At 46.4% G+C, this 24,092-nt stretch overlaps 1 protein-coding gene across 4 annotated transcripts; it reads left to right on the forward strand.

Annotated features, from left to right (window-relative positions):
• The first annotated feature begins 785 nt into the window (after window positions 1–785).
• GPR50 (G protein-coupled receptor 50) lies at window positions 786–21,147 on the forward strand. 4 transcript variants are annotated; one of them, XM_084534750.1, is made up of 3 exons: window positions 841–908; window positions 2,590–2,675; window positions 20,115–21,147. In XM_084534750.1, the coding sequence occupies exons 2-3, from the start codon at window positions 2,624–2,626 to the stop codon at window positions 20,981–20,983; spliced, it is 921 nt and encodes a 306-aa protein (XP_084390876.1). In that variant the 5' UTR covers window positions 841–908; window positions 2,590–2,623; the 3' UTR covers window positions 20,984–21,147. The 4 variants fall into 4 exon arrangements, with proteins under 4 accessions (XP_084390878.1, XP_084390876.1, XP_084390877.1 ...); XM_084534751.1 differs by lacking the exon at window positions 841–908 and adding an exon at window positions 2,359–2,426; XM_084534752.1 differs by lacking the exon at window positions 2,590–2,675 and having other exon boundaries at window positions 786–908.
• The last annotated feature ends 2,945 nt before the right edge of the window (window positions 21,148–24,092 follow it).

Genomic DNA, 24,092 nt, shown 5'->3' on the forward strand with positions numbered 1-24,092 from the left:
AAGTCTGTGAAGAAAACTATTTGGTTTCGATGGAAAGAAAACATTTGCAATATTGTGTAGAATGCAGTGCAAGCTCACCCAAAGGGCCAAGCCTCAAGCTGAACTACTGTATTTGGCAATTTGAAAATGCACTGTTTTGATCGTTATAATAAAAGTGAAATAAAAATAAAATAAAGTAAAATAAAATAAAATAAAACATTTTTTTTTTCAAAATGGAGTGCTCTCAAGTCTCTGTAAAAGGCAGCTTAAAGCAGCCTGACTCGGCCAAGGCCAGAGTGCAGGAGCGGGACTGGCTCAGGGTGCAGCACAGTGTGGCTGGGGCACCCTGGGTGCTGCTGCTTGGGGATGGGATGGGATGGGATGGGATGGGATGGGATGGGATGGGATGGGATGGGATGGGAGTAGTTGGAGGGGTCTTCAAAGGCCCTCCGGTCCACCTGCCTGACCTGGGGGCTAACCAAAAGCAAACTCATGTTCCTGAGGGCACACCCGGGGGGTGACCCCCCCCCAGCCCCGCACCGTGCGGGCTCCCCGCCGCTGCCCCCCGTCGCCGCGCGGTGTCGCCATCCGACAGCGCTGCCGCCTGCACCCCCCCCCAGCCCCTCCCCGCCCCGCCCCGGGCCCCGGCACCGCCCGGGGGTGGGGGCCACGGGACCCCCCCCCTCCTCCAAAAATAAAAAATAAATAAATAAAAAATCCCCCCCAAAAAGCCCCGCAGTAACGGGAGCTGCGCATGGAGAGGCAGGGGGGGAACGGGAGCTGCCGGCCGGGGCCGGGGGGGGGACAGGCGGTGGCCAGGGCTAGCAGCGGGCTGGCGGCCGTGCTGATCGTCACCATCGTGGTGGACGTGCTGGGAAATGCCCTGGTCATCCTCTCGGTGCTGAGGAACAAGAAGCTCCGCAACGCCGGTGAGTGCGGGGAGGAGCGGGGGGACCCGTGGGGACGGGGCGCGGGGAGGTCCCGGGGTGTCCCCGGGTGTCCCCCGCTGGGTGCCGGTGTCCTCGCAGCCGGCAGGGAGGGCTTGGGTCTGCCGTCAGAAGTGGGTTATTTCGGCAAAGGCTAGGAGAAAATTCGGTAGGAATTGCTCCGGAGGGAGTTTCAGGTGGTGCCGGTCGGATGCGCGTTGTGTGCTCGGGCTGCTTTTACGTGCGAAGGCATAAAATGACCTGTACTGTTAGAGCTCACTAAATGGTTCGGATGAAATGTTCTCCGTTGGTTATAAGGTGGGAGAGAAAGTTGTGAGTGCTCTGCAGGTGCTGAGCTCCCTTCTCTGTATCTCAGGCTTCTGTTAATACGGAGTAACTCAACAGAGTACAGTAAAAGTAGCTCTTTACTACAGGATAAGTAGTAAAAATGGGTGAGCCTAATGGGACAGCATCCCCCCTCCTTGCCCCCACTATTTGATTGATTTATTAACGATAGTGCTCAGCTGCTGGCTGGGGCAGGAGCTGGGTGCAGCACCCCCGAGCTCTGAGCCTGTGTTTGCCCAGGCACACAAAGCGTAGCCCATAGGATCCCCAGCACATAATCGTGCTGCTTTCTGTTAGCTTTGCTTTAACATGGGAGCATTGGGAGCTTGTGATCAGAAGGAAAAATAGATACCCCCTATCTCTCCCCCCAGGGTAACTGGTGGTGTATGTTCTCTGGCTGAGAAGTGCAGCAGGCAGATTTGAAGCCATTTAGCTGCCTTTACCACCTGTCTAATTGTTAATCACTTGGGTGCATTGCAAGTCTTAAGCCTGCCTCCTCTGCGAGTTAAAGTTGCTAGGAAGTGAAGGAGAACTACCTCCCCTTTGGGTTATAACAGAGATATTTTCAGTCTAAGTACCATTCAAGAGCCAGGTGCCAAACACATTTCCAGGCTTTGGTTCGTGCGTTCAAGGCTCAGCACACTTAAAAGGTCGAGGATGGTGTGCAGAGGCTCTGGAAAAGCAGTTTTCCAGCTCTGCTGAACTCTCTGCAAACACAGGCAGACAGCCAAAGCGTGCACGCCTTGAAAGCCCACCTCTCGCACCCGTGCTGCCCTGCAGAAGGCTGCTCCTGCTGCCTCCTTTTCCTCGGTAGCAGCATCGTCCGCTCAGGGAGCCGAAACCTCTGTAGGGGCAGTCAGTGGGGTTACGACTTTAATTAGGTCACCAGGCTCAGCTGGATTTAATACCCTTGCTGTACTCCCTGTATGTTGCTGTGAGGCTGTCATGCTGGCCCAAACCCAACGCAGAAGTCCGCACGTGTTATGTCCGCACAGATACCTGTGTCAGCCAAATGCCTGGGCTGGGAAGAAACAGCAGATCGGCCTGACAAGCCCTCCTGCCATACAGCTGTGCTGGCCAGCACTAATTGCATTCCCATCTCCTCATGCTTTGCTGCTGTGGCCATTCCCTGGCTCTGCAGGACCGCAGCCGGGGTTATCGGCCTGCGCTTCCCAGGTCAGACAGCCCAAAACGTTGGCACACCACAAGCTTTGTGTTTGCTTGTGGGGGGGTTATTTATTGTTCCAAGACCTCTGGAACTTCCTGCGTGCCCTGTGACATGTTTCTTTTCTCAAAGTCAGCATTAGGGAGCTCCTTGGTACATGTTCACGTTTTCCAGTTTTGCAGATGTGGAAAATGTTTATTCGTGCTGAATGCCTTTCCCACTTGCTTCTGGAATTCAGAGAATTTGGTTATATCAGAAATGTAAGTCATCCTTATCTGCAAAGAGAAAAAGAAATGCTTATACTTTCTACATCTGCTGTATCAGGACGGATAATTTCCCTGGACTTTCTTTTAGTGTCAGCCTGTTGTATCGATAGATCACTGCCTTTTTCCTGACGTATGTTGCCGTTATTTTTTGTGATATTGTTTAGCTTCCTTTATAAAATAATTTGCTTTCTAGCTACTCATAGTGGATTCTCTATTCGTTACTCATTTCTTAATTCGTCTCCTGTCTTAATTCTTTAACAAAACAAACTTTTTCTGAATATAGTATTGCTTTTCTGGAAGGAGGAGGGCTCTACTGAGGTATCTTTAAACATCTTCCACTGTCCCATTCGTATATATTTAGGTGTTTTCTTTCAGTTATTTTTGTCTGATTGTTTCTAGTTTGGGGAAACGGACCTTTCAGAGGCGTCGCATTGGACCACGTTCAGTTTTCATATCTCAGGTGCAGTTGGGAACTGTACTTGGTTTCCTCCCAGCTCCTGCAGGATTTCCTTGTCCTAGAAAGCTATTGACTGTATGTAGGTGTTTTGAGATGATTTTTTTTTTTTTCTTTTTAGCACCACAAACCCTCCAGCATCTGCCACAACCCTGAAACGACATCGTTTCTGTACATCGTGGGTAGCTGCTCATCTGTTCTGCCGGTTCGTTCCTCTGTAGCAAACTCCCACCAGGGCTTCAAATTTATCCTGACCCCCTGGAGTATCAGAGGATCTGACATGGGGGTTGTGGCCCTCTGGGCTCAGCCCAGGGAGATGTGACACTGGCCAGGGAACTGCAGGAGGGCCACTGGGACTCCACATGGAAGGGTGACACCCGGCACCCCCCTCTTAAACAGGGATGCCACCAAAGGTGTCAGTTGCTCAAAAACGTCCTCGCTGTTGGTGGGGAATTAGCCGTGACAGCATTTCCTTTTAGCTTCATTACCGACTTGCTCAGCTGGACAGTGATGAATTTGCCACGTCGAGTTGGCTGCCAGCGATGCTCCTGTGCCATCAGCCACAAATGTGGATGCAGCACCGGGGCTGCTTCAGGGAGAGCTGTGGTGTCCGGATGTGTCCCAGTGGGCTCAGGGGGCTGCTGTACTGGTGGTGTACTGGTGGTGTAATGGTCCCTGCTGGGCTGGTGGCTCCTTGTCATGTTGTCCCAGCGCTGTGCCATGGGCACGCACAGTCCCTGCAGATGTTCCTGGGCTGAAGACTTCTGTAATTGTGGCCTGCTGGCTGGAGGTTTTAGTTTTTTTTTCCAGTCAGGTGAAGACCCTTCTCTCCAGCCATATGTGTGCTTAACACAGGTTTTTGCTGTGTACTGGTGCAGGTCTCCGTACAGCTACCCTCAAATTAGTTGAAACAAAGTTCCTCTGATCAGGAAAACCTGCACCAGACTCATCTCCATCTCTTGGGGACTCCTCTGGCTGAACTTTGCTTTCTGGTTTTGAGGCCACGAAGGAAGGGTGTTTCTGCATGGCTGCCTGCAGACCAGGATCCTGTTTTTGTGCACAGGCTCCTGCAAAGGTGCTGGGCACCAGCCCTTTGCCTTCTCCTTCTCCTCTGTGCCACTGTCAGGCTGTGCTTTCCCACGAAACACCACCTCAGCTGCGCCCAGGCTTTGTACAGCAGGAGAAACGCGGCCAAGTTGTTCGTGTGCCAAGCAAAATCCCAGCCTGCCTCCTTGGGAGGGCTGCCCTGCACGCCCTGCAGCAACAACAAGCTGGGCTGGCCCAGGGCTGGGTGCTGCTGAAAGATTTGGAGGGACAAACACTGGCTTTGGCAATAGCAAATGACTAATGGCCTCGCTGACAGTCCTGCCACACGAGCTGGGACCTGTTTCAGGAAGAGGGAAGGTGGGCATACATGCTCTGTTTACTTTTTTTTTTTTTTCTGTCTCCATTTTCTTTGCGTTTTGTTTGCTTTTCTTTCTCTGTTCCACGTGGGTGATGTTTAATCCCTTCCAAGTCCAGGCAGAGAGCAGCAGGAGGAGGACAGGACTGTCCTGGGGGCTGCCTGGCAGTGACAAGGCTGTGCCCTGGGGCTACTCCTGGAGGAAGGCATGGAGGAAAACCTGTGCCGTGTTTTTTTCCCATTTGTAACCATTCCCATTCCTGAAGTCGGAGCTGCTTACCAGGAGTAATTCCGGGTGCTGCTGTCTGTCACCACCCAGCCTCAAAGATCAGTCGGTCCAGAGGGGCTGCGACCAGCTCAAGGGAACACCTAGGTGGGAAAAGCAGGGTTTTTTGTGCAGGGCAGAGAGGGAGTGAAACTGGCTTTGCCCCACCTAATTAGGACAATAGGCTAATTAGCTAATGAGAGGAGTCTTCCCAATGTGGCTGTACCCTTGGAAGATGTTAATTAAAGTCTTGCTCAATCCCAAACTAGACAAAGCCTCTGTGATTAGTGTGGGAGCAAGGAAAAACCAGCAGCTGAACGCCAGCATTGTGTCCCGCAGCACAGGCACAGCCTTCACCTCCTTCTCCTAAAAAGAATATATTTGCTTTGGAATAAATTATACAGAAATGGAAACGGAGCAGTGGGCAAGCAGCAAATAGGGCTTGCAAGGGGTTGGAGTGTTTCTGCCTTTCCGTGGAGGCGTCTGCCCTTCTTCTCTTACATTTTGGCTGCAGTTCTCTCCCTCGTGCTTCCTTTTTTGAGATAAATTTCTCCCACAACTGGCTGGGTTTCTTCTGACTGATCGTTACCCTTATAAAACCATTTGGGGCATTCGCATCACATTGCTAAGCCAGTCTTTCACGTTTTTGTCTCACCTTTGAAGGTGATCCCTTCGCGCTGCCGGGCAGACACCAGCCTGCAGCATCGCAGATTTACCTAACTCAGTGTAGATCTGGATTCATTAGATCAGAAAACTTCCCTGAATAGGGAGCAGGACAGACCATGGAGAGTTGAGCGCTTCTTGACTTGTTGGCCTTGTTCTCTAGTCTTATTCCTTATCTAACCAGCAAAGCAGGGTGACCAGAGGGTGTAAACGATTGCAGATTAAGAAAGTGCAACGTGGAAATACTGATCTCTGGGACAAAAAACAGCACGGGCCCCAAATGAAGGGCTCTAGCAGTCACACAGAGCACAAAAACTCAACTTGGCTTGTGGGGATGAGCTGTAAAAATTCAGAGGTGAAGCAGGAGGAGCTGCTTGCACAGCCACGTGCAGCACAGATGTGGCAGCTGGCTTTTGCTCAGCATCCAACGCCTTCGGGCAGAAGCTTTGGGGGAGTTTCAGTAGGAAAAGTGTATTGTGATTACACAGCGGTTAAAAATGTATCGTTTCTTGTCAGTAGTGTATCTGCCAAACTTGTAAAGTTTTTTTTTTTTTTCCTCTTCCACGGCTATTTTTGTTTAGGACCTGCTTTGCAACACAGTTGGTAAAGACAGGCTTTTGCTTTAGAAAATGAAGGAAACGTTGCAAATGAATAGGCAAGGCCGGAGGTATTTTATTGATGGCACCAAAGGGGAAGCCCAGTTCTGATTTTATCTGCAGAAATTCCACAATTTTGCAGCATTGCCTGGCAGACTTCCTCCTGATTTTAGAATGGGTCTGAGTGGAAAGCTCTGCTCGAATATGGACTTGAACTTGGCATTGCCTGTGAACTTTCTTGACATCTTCAAGTGCACATAGTGGTGCTAAGAGTTCAGAAGAGATCAGTAGTTATGTATCACCATAGACAGTGTTTTAATTCATATATCTGCCCTGAATAAAACTTTTGGAAAAGCTTCTGTCTAAATTTAAATCAATTGTCTCTAGCAACCAGCCAGTAGCACTGAGCAAAATGTGCTGAGCTTGTGAAACAAGCAGGAATATTAAGCCACGAATAAATCATTGGTTCAGATCAGCTTGCGCTAACGATAGGGCCCATTTAAAGAAAATGCACCATGTAATTCAAAGTGTTTCAGAATTAATAATAATAATTACATTCTTAATCACCAGGAGGCAATGTTTCTTTCCCTTGCAGCCGAGGAAACCTTAGCAATGGAGGATTTACACTTCTCTAGGTGTAAGCCTCTAATTTCTCTCAAGCAATTGTATCGGACACGTGCTGTTGTGCAGGATTATTCCCCCCTGCCAAAGGGGGAAAATCAAGGATTGCAAATTTAGTTTTGTGTATTGCTTCAGGAAGGGAGTGGATTTGAGTCCTATTTCTGCAGCAAGGTTTTCTTTAGTTTCTGGAGAACACTTGGGCAGCAAGCAGGGCACTGACATTTTCTCACACGATGTCTTGTATAGCGAATAAAACTTGGATCGTTCACTTCATATAATGGAGGCTTTATGTTAGGCGAGTTGTGCATCTGGTCTGGGTAGCAGGGCATCTTCAGGTACAGGTTGCTTCTCCCACCAGTTTGTCACCAACATGCAGCCATCACCCAGGCAGCATGGTTATGGCTTTCATGGAGATTCCCGAGCTTACCACCAAGTTAGGCTTCTGTGATGCAGGCTTATCTTGGAGGAGGCTTGCAAAGATTTGTGTAATATGTAAGTGTGTGTTTTCCATGAATACATCCTGTTTTCTGGCCATTGTTTGAGCCTGGGCTCTGTGTTGTGGCTGTTGCAGCATCTTCCGTCCCTGCCTGGCCTCAGCCACTGCTTCCCCAAGTAATTCTTCTCCCATGAGGTCCTATAACTTGTTAAGTGAAAGCTTTGTGCATCAACTGCCTCGTAAAATTTCCTTGCGTATTTACTGGAGCAGTGTTCAAAAATGAGTGCTCTCATTAGAGAAGCAACCGTGTTGCATTAATATTACATGTGAGCGTGGAGCACTTGGCTGTGTGTCAGGAGGAGTGCTCCCCCAAGGCACATTATCGCACCGGAGCCCAGTAAATGTTTTCTTGAACTTCTTCATGCAGCAGCTGCTGCTGCAGTTGCTGGCAGTGGGACAGGAGAAGAGATGACCCTCAGACCTGCTCTCATCCTGAGAGCATGCATGACCGCCCTGGTCTCCATATGATGAGGGAAAATGTCACCTTACTGGGCCTCTGTGGAGTGGTTCAGCATGGTAAGTGTTGAGCTTATTTGCTCGGCTTTCTGAACGCTTTTTGATTCTTGTGGTACTCACAAAGTCCAAGACATTATTTCTATAAAGAGGTGAAAATCTAGGAAACTTAAGCAAGAGAAAAGCAACTGAAATATTGGCTTTTTACAGCTTCTCCAAGATGGCATGTACTGCAGTCCCTTGCCTTAGGGCTCCATGACATTTCTGTTACTTGTTATATTGGAAATGCTATTTGCATTCATCCACTGTAGATGTATACAAATATATTTCCAATCAAGAGGTAAAATTTAAGCTGAGGGAGAATTCAAAGTTACTTTATGGGCAAGTACCTTCTGTAGTTTTGATTTTTGTATGGTGCTCGATGCTCCTTCTCCTCTTAAAACTTGAAAACAGGGCAGCGCGTGCCTCAGGATGTGATGAGGAGTTTGGAAGAAGAGCAAAGTTGAGAAAGAAGAGCTTAACTTGTGATGTTGCCTGCCTACCTTCGTTAAATACATCTGTCCAACCCAGCTTTCAAAGTGATGCTCCCAATGTTGTTGCTGCAGAAGTGGTGAGATGAGTCATGCCAGGACCAGCCCTGTTGGGAGCAAACCAGTTGGCAAAGAAGGCAGGAGGGGAGTTTTACCTTGGGACTTCCAGTGCTGAAAAGGAAGTACAGGGGCAGGAGGTTTGACCTCAGCAGCGTCTGGCTGTTCCTTGTCCTCTGCTGAAATATAAAGGAAAGCAGCAAGGGCTTTCTTGGAACAGTAGGGAAGGGAAGGATGATCTCAACTGTGGGATGTAGATTTATGGATCTCATAATAGGGCTCGTGTTTGCAAATGTTTTTCTGCTTTTCCTAGTGAGAAACAGCAGTCCAATTGTGTTCTCCCTAAGAGAAGGATCATTTATGCTCTCAGCGTGGATGCTATTTCCAATTTTCCACAACCTTTCAGTGTCTTAACAGTCTCTTGTGAAGATAGTGTGTTTATTTATTTTTCTCGATAAGGTTGTGTGGTGTCCGCTGTTAAGGGCTCTGTGTATCTTGGGGAAATGAGTGTAGGTAGGTAATCATTTGCATGATATCATGTGCCGGAGTTGAAGTCTGTGTAATTATGTAAAAGATTGAAAATGCTGTGAGCTATGGAACTGAAGAAGTTTGTGGTTTCTAACCTGGACTTTATCCAGTATCTAGTTTTGTCTTGGATGTTACATGGGTAATGAAATATATTTTGCATTATGTCATTCCAGTTTCCAAAATACATCTCCAGAGCACTGGTAAACTCTGAATTCTGTTTTACCTTGGAATGGGGATTGGAAGATTTCTCGGATGCTTTTATGATGAGTGTTAATTATACGCGTATCATTTTTAGGCTCTCGAATCTGTATCCCCATGATGTTTGTGTAACTGTTGCAGCAGCTACAAATACTGATGTAAACACCAGGCCACATCCATGGAAAACAATCTGTAAATCACCAGGAGACTGCAACGCATGCTGGATTAGGGCTTTGCTCCCCTGGCCTTTACATAGCATCAGCACAACCATTACCTTCCCAACGCCTTCTTGCTTTTGGGATGGAAACTGCTCTTCACAACACGGGGAGATGCAGAAGTGTGTGGTTTACGACCTGCTGCTTGTCGCTGGGGAGGTCCTGCTGATTCAGTGAGAGCTGGCTTTGTCTCCCGTGACACAGCAGCCGTAAACTGAGGGGAAAATGGAAAAATCTCTGAATGCTGGTTTAAATGGCTAATGGGGAATGCAGATGTGGTGTTCTGCCCTCCCTGATGTCCCCAGAGGCAGGGCCGAGCTCTCTGATGTTGACGATATGGGTCATGCCTTGTGCCTGGAAAGTGTCAGACGTGGAAGGAGAGATGGGCTTTTTGGGTCCCCTGAGCATCCCCTGCACAGCCTCAGCTACCTTCAGCTTTGTCAAGGAAGCAAAAAAGCTTGAAATTGCAGTGAAATACGCTGCTCCTGCTGTGTTCATCCAAAAATTCTTGGCTGGTGCCAGCACGCCTGCGAGAAACGAGCAGCAAGAGCCCACGCATGCCCCTCTGCCAACCCTCCCATAGTTGGGTTTCTAAATCACAGAGTTTCTCTCTTTTTTTTTTTTTTTGGATGGATTAACACGGATCCAGATCCAACAAGAAGTCGGCCTTCAGTGGCCTGGTAAATCGTCCTTAATTTTCTGGAATAGGTTAATTTCATTTAGGCGAAGGGAGGCCAAAAGAGCAGGCTTTTCGGGGCACTGCCAAGTCAGAAGATTAAGTCAGCATTAAATTCATTAGCGAGCCAATCTATCTCTGTTGGCTAACACTATCTCAGCCTTTTTGTCTTGCATTTTCTTTCTTGAATGGAAGTTTAGGTAACCCACAACCTTGCTGCCGTATTGTGGCATTATACAGTGGTTGCTCCACTGAAATCCAAGTTTACTGCCCTCATAACATGTTTTCAGCAGATTGTGTTTAGTTTTAGTTGAGCATTGAAATGAGGCTGGTTTCCCCAGGGGCTGGTTCTGAATTGTGTCCATAAGAACTTGTCCCACGGTCTGTGGTTTTGTGAAAACTGAATGCCCTGCTTTCCCAAAAAAACTTAGGGTCACCCTATACCTTTCTAATGAGCTCAGTCGCTCACAATATCCCTGCTCTGCTGGGGACCAGTTTCCATTGTGCAGAAACCTTTTTTATTTTTTTAATGAGCCATCCACTCTCCTGTACAAAGGGAATGAAGCTGGCCTTCGGTAACAAAAATTATTGGGGAAAGGCAGGCAGTGCGATCAGACACACTTCAGTCTCCTTGAGAAATGAAGCGAACAAAGATGAGTAGTGCTGATATTCTGAGGTTTGCATAGTGCCATCACTGCCTGCCCGCTAAGGAAATTCAGAAAGCTTGGTGCTGCCCCCTCATGCTGTGGGATGATCTGTGGCTGCCTGGCAGCTTAGGTATTTAATTCCTTTGCTTTTTCAGTGTTTGTTTTGGACCTGATTGAAGCACAGAGCTCCCAGCCTGTTCTGGAAATCAGCATCCTTCAGGCAAAACCTCACACTTGACTTGCAGGATACTTTTCAGTCCCAAGCACGTCGTAGCTAATGCTGCAGACCCATCAACATCTTTTCCTCCAAGCCGAATGCTTGCAGGTTTTTAAGCAGTATTGTAACACCAAGTGAGTAATGGGGAAATTTATCCTGGTAAGATTTATGGCTTTCATATTGGGGGGCTCCAGTTGATACCAGATTAATGTATTCCTAAGGTTTGAGCAACCACCTGGGAATTAACACTTACTTTCAATCTGAAATCTTGGCTGAGGCCTTTTGTCACATCTGCACTAATGACTCAGTCTTCATAAGAGGTTGAATTTCTTTGCGTGGTCTTTTGAAACTAAATATGAAAGGGGAAAGATGGCCCTTAATTTTAACAAGTTCCCATTTGGCTTAACAGCTGCTGTGAGCTCTGCCTTGTCTTTCTGGCTGCATTTGCCACTTTGGCGGTGTGTTTCGGGCTGTCAGAGCCTTACAGGGTTCTAATGAAGCACGACACTTCTTTTTCTTCTCCCCACAGCTGTTATTTGTCATTTGATATAAATCTGCCTCGTTACAGCCTCATTCCTGAATAAATGATAAAAGGGCAGTTATCATAAGAAGGCAGCGCTGGCATGTGAGCTCCTGCCTTGCTGCTGATATAGAAGAAGCTGTCGCTCTCCTTTGAAAGGCTGTGCTATGTAGCTGAATTTCGGAAAGACTTTGTACTCCCGAGGGAGACCAAAGCAGACCTCTTCCCCTGTTCTGCCCTTCGCTCCTGTCTTGTCCCAATTAGCAGCTGTGGTCCAAGCCCCTAGTGCCAGGATGCGTTTGTTTTTGGGGTGGTGAAGTCAATGTGCTCCTGGGGCACATGATGACCAGGGCAGGGTGACGTGCTGGCTGAGGTGCTCCAGCCCCATGCTCCTGCCTGGGGAGGCTCCTGGATGTTGAGGCTGGAGCTTATTGCAAGGGCCGGGCTCCTCATTGTGTGTACATCCATTACCGAAACTTTGAACCCCGGTTCCTTAGAGCTCTGATGTTGCAAATCACTCCCTGGGTTCCTTACAACATCCACAGACACTTGACTGGGCTATTTCAGTCCACTGGAAGCTTCATGTGGTGTTGAGGACGGTCCTGCTGGGCTGAAGATGACCTCCTGGCTCATGGGATGTTGCCTGAGCTGCCGAGATGCAGAAGCCTCTGTACTAAGCCCAGGCTTTGTTTCATCCTGATGTAGCTCCTTAAATATTCTGTCACTCTGGAGCTTGTCGATCAACAAAAATACTTCATCGGGGCAGCTAACAACGTGGGATTTGAGCAATGAAAGGGAAAATGAGTGAATCCTGCTAAGCAGAGGACACAGAGGTTTACAAACGGTTCTGAAGGGACCAGGAGGCAGGAAGTCGTATCTCATGCTGGATAAATGACAGCTCTTTAAATATGCTGTCAGTAGATAAGGAAGGCCTAGGGGCGGGGGAGACGGCTTTTCAGAAATGGCACGGAGTGAGCGAGGTTGGTTTTATTTATTTATTTATTTTTAAAATTAGGAATCTTGACCATTTCTCTTGCCTTTGGAGAGAGAGCCTTCTTGGCTTGGCTCCTCCAAGCCTCCTTGGCCTGTGATGGGAGTCATAAGGCTAAATAAAATTGCACGCTACCGTTTTGAAGTATCCTGGTGTGGGTGTTAAGCAGTTTCAGAGAGAAGAAATCCCTGTGATTTATTTTTTGCTGAGAAAACTTCAATGGAGATAAAAAGGCAAAGGACAGAAAAGTTTACGGATACACTTAAAAGCCCCGTCACTTGATGATTATTATGCAGTTGTAAAGCAGGTCTGCCCCCAGCATTACTGTCAAGAAAGAAGGACTTGTGGTATTTCAGGATGAGGCAAGCTCAGTTTCATATGGATGGCTTTATTTATTTCCAGCATCTTTTATTTATTTATTTATTTGTTTGTTTGTTTATTCACTTATTTTCCTTTCTGGGGGCAAAATGTTGTTTGTTTAAGACAGAATCCAGTGGTATTGTGCTGGAAGCTGTTGATAGCAGAGGTATCTGCTCAGTTGTGCTCCACGAGTGCAAGATCTCCCACTTACCATGCACATTTCTCTGCCTACATGTGTGGCTACTTACTTCGAGAGGTTCTTCCAGTAATTTAGGTCTCATAGGCCCATGCAATCTTATCCTCATTCACCCAATTGGATACTATCCACCATTAGACTTCCTATAGAGGTCAGTGTTAGAGCACACCCATTTAAACCATGGGCTTATGTTAGAACACATTTAGTGTGGATTTTGCTGCAAAAACTGCTTTTCTCTTGTAATATTCCCATACATTGCACCTCAAAGATGATTAAGCATCACAAGTCATTACGAAAAACAAACAAACAAACAAAAATCCCCACAAAAAACACAAACAGAAGCAAATGTTCTCATACAATTCACTTGGGACTCCCATTTCCAAGAGTTTCTCGTACCATCAATAGCTCCTTGTTGCCGGTCCTGTACCCAGATTTGATACGAGTTCTGTAAGTCCTGTGGAATATCTAAAATAAAGATTTTGCTGATGTTCTGGGAAACATTGTATTTTGGACTCATTTCTGGGAAAAATAAGAAAGTCCTTTAGGGCTTGCCTTTTTTTTATTATTATTTTTATTTGAGGTATTTTTTTCCAGTATCATTATTATTGTTATTGAATCAACTTGAATTGTTTGCACTGGATTTTTGCCAGCACAATTGTATCAGTGTCTCTGCAGTGTTCCCAGGTGAAAGTAACTCTCTGTTTCTGATGGGATTAGTAGATAGTTGTGAATGAACCAGAAGGTCCAGGACAGATTTTCGTTCACTTTCTGGTCTCCTACTTACATGCAGGGCTTCTTTCACAGTTGGCATCACCATGGCCAAGCCAACAAATGATGGGTCTCTCTTTCTCTGTCTGTAATGCAGGGAATATTACTCCCGTTCCTAGCATATTGTGAAGGCAAGATGAACAGTAATTCAGGTAGCTCAGCCTTTTTCCTAGCTGGGAAAGGAAACAGCTTTCTTTAGACTGAGAATGGGAAAAGCAGACAAGTTGTCTCTAGGCAGACAATCCCATTTCACCATCCCTGAGCTGAGGATGGACACTTGGAGCACAGATGCTTTCTCTTAGTGTGTGTACCAAGCCTAACTCTTTTCTGTTATGTAAAGCCCTTCTGTTATTATTCCTTCGGTTATTGATTTAGGCTTTGTTATTTCATAAGTTGATTACATTTTTTGTCTAAAAATGGCCTTTATGACAAGTGAATCATTTTGATGTTAATCTCTTGTTCTTGTTGGACACAGCGCCAGAGGCGTGATGCTGCCAGGATCAGTATGTGTTAGAGGTCTGTCTCGAGCCTCCACTAAAAAGCGAGGTTGAATTTGGGGCAGCTTTTCGTCTGGTGCAGATCTGTGACCAGACTGAGCTTTTTCTCTGTTGCCTAAGTCCAGCTTGCTCTCTCCTGAAGCTGGGAACTGTACGATACTGCTTTGTTTCAGGGCACTTGGCAAACCAGTTAATAAATGCTAGGCTTGGAGAGTTAACATGGGCTGGTAGAGCTTATCTGTGCTTGTGCGTCCTAGTGTGTCAGAGTAAATGTAAAGGCATCAGCCTGCATGGGAACGGGCTGCTTAGTCACGCAGTACCGCTCGGCAGTGATTTCGGTCAGAAACAGAGGGCAGTGAGCTGTTGGTTTATGGTCCTTGAAGGCTGAGATGCTGCAGCCAGCGCTGTGTGGACTCAGCTGGTGCTGGCAGAGGTGCTGAGGCTTGTGGTGTAAACCAGAGGCTGGCTGTGAGGGCCTCCTGACTCCCACACCTCCATCCATCGGCCTCACTGCAGTGCCCTGTAAAGGCTACGAGTTGCACATGATATTCCCAAATTTGTCTTCACCCTAGGCATTTGGAAGGGATGCAGGGAGGAACCAAGCTTCCCAGTTGCCAACCGGATAGGGTTGCTTTTAGCACTTAATCTGCATATATTAAAAGCCAGATCAAGATGATCATGTATATTCCTCCTCTTTTTCTAGCAAAACCTATTGCCATATTTGCATCCAGGCAAAACATCACAGTAACAAGAGTTAAGTTTAGAAATCTAGAGGAATAACAACATTGGGATTTTTCCCTCATGCAAAAGGCCAAAGCTTCAGTGAAAACACTGGAAGAAGTCATTAAAAGGCACATAAATGAACAGAAAATATTATTTTCTAAAAGTTTAAAAACTTTTGGAGCTAGGTAAAATATCAAATTTTACATAGTTTCCTCTTTCTTTTAAAATACCTTCAAATAATATTTTCAGGAAGGCGTGTCTGAGCTGAGCAGGATGTATGAGGATTAATGTGGAGTAGGAGGGTGAAGCTTTTGAGGCAGGGTTTCTATGGGATGGTCTGAAAGCTTCTTTTTGTTTTTAATATATCTAAAACTCTGAAAATGAGAGTGTTGCTCTGCACTGGTACCAAAAGAGGAACACCCCTTTCGAAAGGTCCAGAAGAGGAGGGAACAATTCATTTTATTCAGTTGAGAGCCAACGTCCACCTCCCATCTGTGACACACCAAGGGAAAAAGTGCCCGTTTCCATTGTTTTCAATATAATGGTAAGCGATAAAATGGAAGATAGGAAACCATGTGAACAGGGCCGCTTGTATTTCCACACATTTCCACAGGCTCGTGAGCTTGAACACAGCTTTGAAGCTGGCTGGCCATATCCAAATGAAAGTTGTGAGTCTCTGGAGTGTAAACATTGCAATGATTGCCCTTCGCCGCACGCAATTAGAGCAGCTGAAGGCACGACTCAGATATGCTTTTGACAGCAATACAGTTAAAGGTCGTGACCTAAAAGCACATCTAAAACCCAGCCCTCTGCCAGCAGTGCAAGTAATTCTTTTCTCCAACCAGCAGACAAAATAATATGTGGAGCGTAAAAAAATGAATGTGATGGAAGTGCCTGGGAGCGGGTCCTTTCTACCTCAGTAAGTACTGCGAGGGTTTTCTCCTCCCGCTGGGAGCAAGCCTTTCCCACAGATCCAGAGGTAAAGGCAGCTTTTGTTCAGCCTTGGTGATGCACCGAGGAGCCGGCTGATGAGGCTTGCAGTCACGATGCCAAAGTGGTGCTGAAACACCTTGGCCTTGCTCCTGCATAGATGCCGTGGATGGCAAGACAGGGGAGCACCATGCACCCACAGCTTTCTTTCTGGGAACGACACCAGCGCTACTGGTGATGCTCATACTGAGCACACTGCTGCTCTCTGGCATCATGATTGTGCTGAGAGAGACATTTGCCAGGAAAAAGTTCAATGGTGGTGGAAGTTTATGCTTTTGTCTAGGACTTTCATTGTGTCCTTACACTGGATATTTCCACGTTCTCTAACATTATGTTCTAAGCATGCTGTGGTCCTCCTCTCCTGGCTGTTCGTTACCAGCAGGATCATTTTATGCAGCACAGTTGGAATTTGAGAGCTGCTGGCAGCCCGACTGCATCATCTGCCAGTGACCAGGCTGTGTCCCCTCCTGGTGGATACTGGATAATTGATTGTTTTTTTTCTCTTTCTCTGGTTTACTCCTGTCTTTGAATAGGCTTCCTAAATACACATATAAAATCATCAGTTAGAATTTGTGGATTGATGAACTAAATAAGAGATCTTTTATTTTATTTTTTTTTTCCTGTTGCCTGGACCTCAGGGAGAGTGTCCCTGGTTTTTGAGTTGTCGAACACTTTCTGTTGTCAAAATGTCAGCCTGGACTTTCTTCTTTGCCATTTTGTGCCGCATGTGTGATTGTGTGATGTTCTCAGGGCAAGTGACATTGAGCTAGACCCCTGCAGGAGGCTCAACCCTAATGCTCTTTGACCAGGCAGTTACTTTGCTCCCTGGAGTGCCCTTTTGGGGCTGGGGATGTTGGAAATGCTCCTCAGTGTGAGGGCTGCAGCATTGGCTGCCCCAAGCACCCCAGTATTATTATCGGGCCAAAAGAGCAGCCAGTATATGATAACGTGGCTGCAAACCCTCAGTGCCATCTTTATAGTGTAAAGAGAACAAAAAAATTGTTCTGAAGGTGCTTTCTGTGAATTGCCACTTATTTCACAGAGCCAAGCGTGCTCTTCGTGTCTGCCGAGTGGAAGTAGAGGTCAGCAACGTACAAGCAAACGCATAGCGAGTAGCAGGTAAAAACACAGAAAGGAGGCTGTCAGGGCTAATACAGAGCCTTGTTGCACGTTGAATAAAGCTTTTAAGACTTTATCTATTTTGCTTGGGGCAAACAGTGCATTTTGTTTCTGTTTTGCAGCTTTCAAAGGTTAAATAGAGAGTATTAGGTTATGGTAAGTGGTCATCAGAGGCTTGCTTTATAGTCATGGTCTGTTAAATTGTTTACTGAGCCTTATTACAGATAGATCCTTTTGATGCTGAAGAGAGTCTTAATTCCAGTTCACCTCCTTCTGGATATGAGTTTTTCAGAAAACCTGGGAAGAGAAACGTGAAGGTTAAGGTGCTTCGTATTGCAGGCCACAGATAGTGAATTGTCACCGCAAACATACTGGTTGCTCCTGTAAACTTAGCATTTTGTGTATCTTGGCATGTTTTTCTAACCTATCCTCTAACACTCTCCCTCCTTAACAAGGAAGGCGAGTGTAAGTCTGGTAACAGTGAATGAGGCTTTCGGATATTCTATTTGGACATTTTTGGCTGCATAAAAATAGTTTATTTTAAGACAAAGTATTTTAATCTCTTATTTATTTTTCTTTTCAACCCAGCTTCTAGGTTCAGGATGCCTAAAACACAGCCTGTGTGTCTTAGAGGACAGTCCACAGGTGCTGTGGGATCAACAGGGAGATCGATGCAACTGGAGCTTGGGCACCACGGGATTTTCAGTAGCCTCCTGAGGCAGGCAGGGCCAGCGACCCTTGTATTTGCACAGTGATGCTCAGTTCATCTTTGTAGAAGAGTGATGTGCATTTGTATGGAAGTCAGGTGATGCTCGGGCAGCCTGCCACTGGGGACCTTTGTGTACGTGGCTTATTGGGTTTGCAGAAATCTTTGCAAGATTTCCACGCATATGAAACCTGGTGCCAGGACTTGACAGTAAGTCCTCAGATAACCTGTGCTGTCAGATAATCCAGGCAAAATGGGTTCCTGGCACTGCCAGGGATCTGCTGTAGTACAGGAGCAGGCTGCCAGAGTGAGCAGAAACACAAGTATGGGAGTGATTAGGGGAGCTCACAGAGCAAAGTAGTAGGGCAGAAGGTGCTCTGGGATAAATCCCCTTCTGTGGTACCTGCATGTGCTTATAACCTGACCTGCTGCCAGGCTTCAGGTTGTTTCGTGTTTCAAATAATTTGCAGATTCCACTGCGAACAGGGTATATTGTACCTCTATAGTCCTGTGTTGGACCTGTGGCATGTGAAAAGGCTTCAAGTTTCTGTGAAAAGATGGTCATGTCTGTGCTGCCATTATGCTGGGGCAGGGATGGAGCACAGAGATGCGCAAACCAATTCATACCACATGGAAGTTTAAAAATGTGTCAGAAAGTGTGGAAGTTAATCAGAAATTATATCTGTATGCTCACGAAGAGAAAAAGATGCATCTGAAAATAGTGCCACAGAAGCACGTCACTGAAGTTTGAGATAATGTCCTGCTGGTATTATTGCAGGCAGGACTCCTGTGTTTTATAGTGGAAAAATGTTTTTTAAAAATAATAATGAATCAGTAGTGACATAGAAAAGATGATTGACAGGAGATTGTTGTTTACTTTCCGTAACAGCCATACATTAGATGGCTTCACATTGGGTATTTAACTGAAGTTGACTCTTATTTCAATAAAAAGAAGCCATTTCCCATATTTTGGAGGGCCTATTCTGCTTGGAGGCATGCAGCGTGCCCCCTCCTCAGAGTACTCAGTTGTTAACATGCTCAGTTTTTCAGGACCGGCTGGCACATGGCTGCTGGGTGGCTCTGGTCTCTGTGCTCACCCACCAGGAGAAAAATATAAAGCTGACCATGCTGCCAAATAAAAGGGAAGTTGAGTTTATTGCTGTGAAAAGGTGCGAAGTTAAGCCGTCTGACCTGATTTTTTTTTAATTTCTCTGTATTTTTACGTTTTCCCAACTATCCAAGTTAGTGAGGAAGGACTTGCAGAGGCTGTGATTTCTCCCAGTTGCTGGCAGGGATGTGAGGCTAAGAATTTTCCCTAAACTTCCCCAGAGGAGATTCTGGTGCTGGGGATACATTTTGCTTTTTGTTGAGGAGGCATCTTTGTGACTGAAGGAATACAAATTTGCTGCAGAGCAGCGCTCCCTCTCTATGTGAGTGCTAAGCCTGAATTGCCAGAGCAGCCACAGAGGCGTGCTGCCTGTGCGAAATCTCTCCCTGCTGAGGTTTTAGCCCTTCGCGTGTCCTCTGCTAATACTTGTTTTGAAATGATGCTTCATGTCAGCTGCCACAGCTCAGTGCCACCGTGGGCTGTTCTCGAGTCCGGACTGCTTCCCAGCCAGTGTGAAGTGGCCTTTGCTGCCTGACGGGGGCTGTTGACTGGTGCCGATAGTTTTTGTTGGGAGCAAACATAGCAAGGAGCCAACTGCGATGGTGATGCAGGCGTGATTTCTGACAGCCCTTGGATATGTTTTCCAAATGCCAAAGCCAGTGACCTAGTTGAACTGAGATCTCAGTGAGCCTCTCCATGGATAATACAGAAAAAGACATATTTTTTTTTATTTTGTTTTATTTTTGAGATAATCTGGTAGACAGCATGCTATGAAGGTTTGAAGAGAAAGTGTAGGTGTGATCAGTGAGCTGGGGTGTCACCTGTAACCCATAGCCGCATGGATGTTACTGCCTTAAATTTATTAAACATATCTTCTACCAGTACTCTAATAATATTCTTCCTACTACTGCAGATTTATCTGCAGGGGGTGATGTTACGAAAAATGACTTTTCCTAGTGCTGTCCTCTATATTGCTGAGTTTCTCTTGAAATGACAATTTGTCTAATCATCAGAAAGCTGAATTTTGACAAATATTCCTTACAGCATTATAGCTGGTCCTGTAGTTATGCCAGTTCTCTAAAGACCTCTAGCTTCCTTTCTTCAGGAAAGTTATTAATCCATACATTTTAATTTAGGATTGTATTTGGGTATTTAGGAAGCCTGTTCAAAGACAGGAGGAAATAACAGCTGAGCTAAGGCTAATGCTTCCAGCTTAGATTTTTTTTAGGAAGCAATACACAGGTTAATAATGCCCAGTTACTCCCTATTGCTGTCAGTAGTACAGACAGCAAAGTCTTATTTTCTATGGTTTCAAACTCCAGATGGGAGGCAGAGTGAAGCTCACAAGCAGAGTTAGGCCCAGAGAGGAGTTCTGATGTGGAAGTTGTCTGTCCGGACCTCTGCTAACCTCTCGTGGTCTCTTCTCCTTTTCCATAGGCAACATCTTTGTGGTCAGCTTGTCTGTTGCAGACCTTGTAGTGGCAGTATATCCGTACCCTCTGATCCTGAGCGCCATTTTCCACAATGGGTGGACCATGGGAAACGTCCACTGCCAGATAAGCGGGTTCCTGATGGGCCTAAGTGTCATCGGGTCCATTTTCAACATCACCGCCATCGCAATCAACCGCTACTGCTACATCTGCCACAGCCTTCGGTATGATAAGCTCTTCAACCTGAAGAACACCTGCTGCTACATCTGCCTGACCTGGCTGCTCACCGTGGTGGCCATCGTGCCAAACTTCTTCGTTGGGTCCTTGCAGTATGACCCCCGGATTTACTCCTGCACCTTTGCCCAGACCGTGAGCACGTCGTACACCATCGCGGTGGTGGTGGTCCACTTCATCGTCCCGCTGTCCATTGTGACATTTTGCTACCTACGGATCTGGATTTTGGTGATTCAAGTCAAACACCGGGTGAGACAAGACTGCAAGCAGAAGCTCCGAGCAGCTGACATCCGGAATTTCTTGACCATGTTTGTGGTTTTTGTCCTTTTTGCTGTGTGCTGGGGACCATTAAACTTTATTGGCCTTGCTGTTTCAATTAATCCTTCCAAAGTGCAGCCACACATTCCAGAGTGGCTTTTTGTCCTGAGCTATTTTATGGCCTATTTTAACAGCTGCCTCAATGCCGTGATCTATGGGCTGCTTAACCAGAATTTCCGAAAGGAGTACAAAAGGATACTGCTGACACTCCGGACTCCCAGGCTGCTCTTCATCGATGTGTCGAAGGGTGGGACAGAAGGGCTGAAAAGCAAGCCGTCTCCAGCAGTAACGAACAATAACAACCAAGCTGAAATACACTTATGAGCCAGAACAGCAGCACTATTTATTCTGGGTTACCCTTGTACATATAATACATAAACCTTTCTACCTGTGCATTTCACAGCTCTTGTTGCTGGACCCCAAATGGCCACCCCCTTCACATGCAAGGAAGGAGTCTGGTACTTTTAATGCTCAGCTTATCACCATGACATCACGGCTTTGAGTAAGGATTTTAAGGGAACAACTGCCCTTTACCTTTTTTTTAATTGTTTTATTTTATATTTTTTTCCTATGCCATCATTCACTGTGTGCCTAATAAATTGCTTTGGTTGCTTCTGCAACAAGCATGCCACTACCCTCAAAAAGGGAAGCGTTCAGAGTGCATGAAAAAATGCAGCTATATTTGAAAATGCAACCTGCAGAATTGCTATGTAACACAAACCGACTTTTCTCACCTCCCTCTGAATTCTGTTCCTTAGCATTAACATAACCCAAATTACAGTAATCAAAGTGTAAACTGCATGACTTGGTATCTTTTCAGTTAGGTTAGTAACGGTGTTAGCCAGCAGGCGTACATATGAGCACAATGACTTCCACTGTGCGTGTGTTTGTTTTCCTTTTTCCTTCTATTACAGCTTAGTAGCTGGCCTGGGCTGAATGCAAGGCAAACAGAAGCCAGACCTAGTGAGTGTCTGATGTGCTCATTTTAATTGAATCTCTACAGATATTAAGTACCCTTGCACTCTCCTTCCAGGCCATGAATAAGAGTATATAGCACATGACATAATCTAATTGCAGGAAGATACTTGGAGCCTGATTCTAATTTAGGCAGTGTCCTGCCACAGCTTGCATTCATTCCAAACATCTATCAGAAGTCCCTTCTGCATGAGCATCATAAAAAAGATGAACATAACAGAGTCCTATCCGCTTAATGCAGATGCAGGCTTTTAATAAAAGAGGAAAACTGAGTTCCGGTGATGTTTGCACTTGGCCATGAAGGCAGAAGGGGAAGGAAGTTTTTGTTCTAACTATCTTCCCTTTTGCCCACCACATAACATGAATTTGATGGGGGAAGAGAGGGGAGAATTTTATTCCATTTTGTTCATGGGTGAAGCAGTGATTAATTCATGGGAGCTGGGAGAAGATAGCTACATAAGCATATTCATGCATCAGATCTCAGTTAAAACCTGAACTCTGTTTTCTTTGTCATTGAAAACCATGTCCTGAAGTGCTGGGAAGGCCAGTATCGCATCAGAAACAAGCACATGGGCAGAGATAAGGCTGCTTCTTTACTGAAGTGTGTGTAGGGGGACTGGTTGCTGTCTGTAAATATGACTTTATTTTTTCTTCAACTCATTGTGAATTCAACTCGTTACGGTTTTAAATGAGCGGAACCTGCTTTGAAACAGTCCCATTAAATCAGCAGATAAAACTCCCCTGGTGCAGCTCTGTCTTCAAGCTAGCAAGCCTGTCTTGGTGCCGGCGTACCAGGGGGCACAGCAGGAGCTGCACGAGGGGTGGGAGCAGGTCTGAGCCCCGTGGGTATTATAAGTACAGCAGCCAGCCTGCTCCTGATCAAAGAGTGCAGCCTTCTCCCAGTGACTTAAGGGACTGATTGCATTCAGAGCAGGTTCATAGGGCTGAGTCCTGAACTGCCGAGAGCCTTTGTGGTAGCACACAGGTGCCTCGAGATGAAAGCAGGCAGGATTTACAAAAATCCATAGGCAGGCTAAGTGCCTAATCCTGAGCAAAGGTAAGCCATTTCTGCACTGCTTGTTGAAAGCATCCTGTTGCTGAACGTCCCTCCTGCTGAATATTTTGGGGGAAGAAAAGTTGAAAGAAATTGAGCTCCTTTATGGATCAGGCCAAAAAACACTGCATGGTGCATTACTTCAGCGCAGCGTGTGTGCTGCCCCGTGGCAAAGGTTGCTGTGATGTGAGCAGGTCTCTGTCTTCGCTGGGCGCCCTGGCACTTCATGACGTTTTCAGACTTGAACATCTCCGCAACATCGGGTGATTATTGTTTTAAAATGCACTGCAGCCAGCATCCCATAATAGGAATCAAGCTGAGGTCTGTTTTGGCCTCTTGATCTGCCTGAGCATGGCCAAATAAAGGTATATTGACCCTCGGAAATAACATGGTCTGTTTGCCTTCCAGCAAAACCAGTCTGGACAAATTCACACCATTTTGTGCAAACAAGGATGTTTTGAGTCAAACTAGGATAAGACAAGTGCAGAGAGGCAGCTGCAGCTGCAGTCAGTGCTCCTGCCATCGCCCAGGGAGTTGTCCCCTGTGCTGTGACCAGTCCTCAAATTAGTTTCTAATTAGCCACAGCAGCGTTAGTCAGAATCACATTAGCAAATAATTTCATCTGTTCAGCACCAACCCAAGCCAAGTACACTCCTTTCAGACAATCACGAAGGATCCTTTACAAGTTTGCCAAATGTCTCATAATCCCCCACCGCTGGGGTTTCATCCTATGGATCCTTGCCTTTCTAACTGAATGTTTAATGCAGGCAATGCGGTATTTTTCCTTTCTTTAAGCTTGGATTTGCACTATTTCTTATTTGGGCTCCAAAGTAACAGCCAGCAAGTATTTGAACCAAGCTGGGTAAGCCAAAGAGGTCCCAAACAGGCACACAGTGGGAGCCTCTGCTGGTGTCTGGTGGGGAAAGGAGCAAGAGGAGCACCACAAGCATCTCCCAGGGGCTCATGGAGTCCCTGCTGAACCAAACTATGCAAAGTGACAGGGCACCTGCCTCTCTTCTGCTGGATTTGCAGGGGACAAAACGTCTGCTGCTGCGAGGTGGGGGCCCTGCTGCCACCCTGCGGGCTGGGGATGGGTCCCATGATGGGCTCCAGCCATCAGACGGCACCGAGAGCTCGCCCCGGCACAACCCATTCAGAAGTGTTTTCAGAGTCCCAGCGGGATGATTCAGCCGTCACGGCTGGGTTCCTGAGTGAAGTCCTGCTGGGGCTGGGATCTGCAATACAAAACATTAAGAGCAGGGAATGCTGGCTTCAAACAGAAAACACTGTGCCATTTGCTAGCACTTTGATACAGAGACAGTACTTAGGATAGGATAGAATAGATTTTTATACTGAATTATTTTAAGACTACCCGAGCAGCTCCTTATTTTTATGTTAAGAAAT

Source organism: Aythya ferina (assembly GCF_964211825.1).
Source record: "Aythya ferina genome assembly, chromosome: 13".
Lineage (NCBI taxonomy): Eukaryota > Metazoa > Chordata > Aves > Anseriformes > Anatidae > Aythya > Aythya ferina.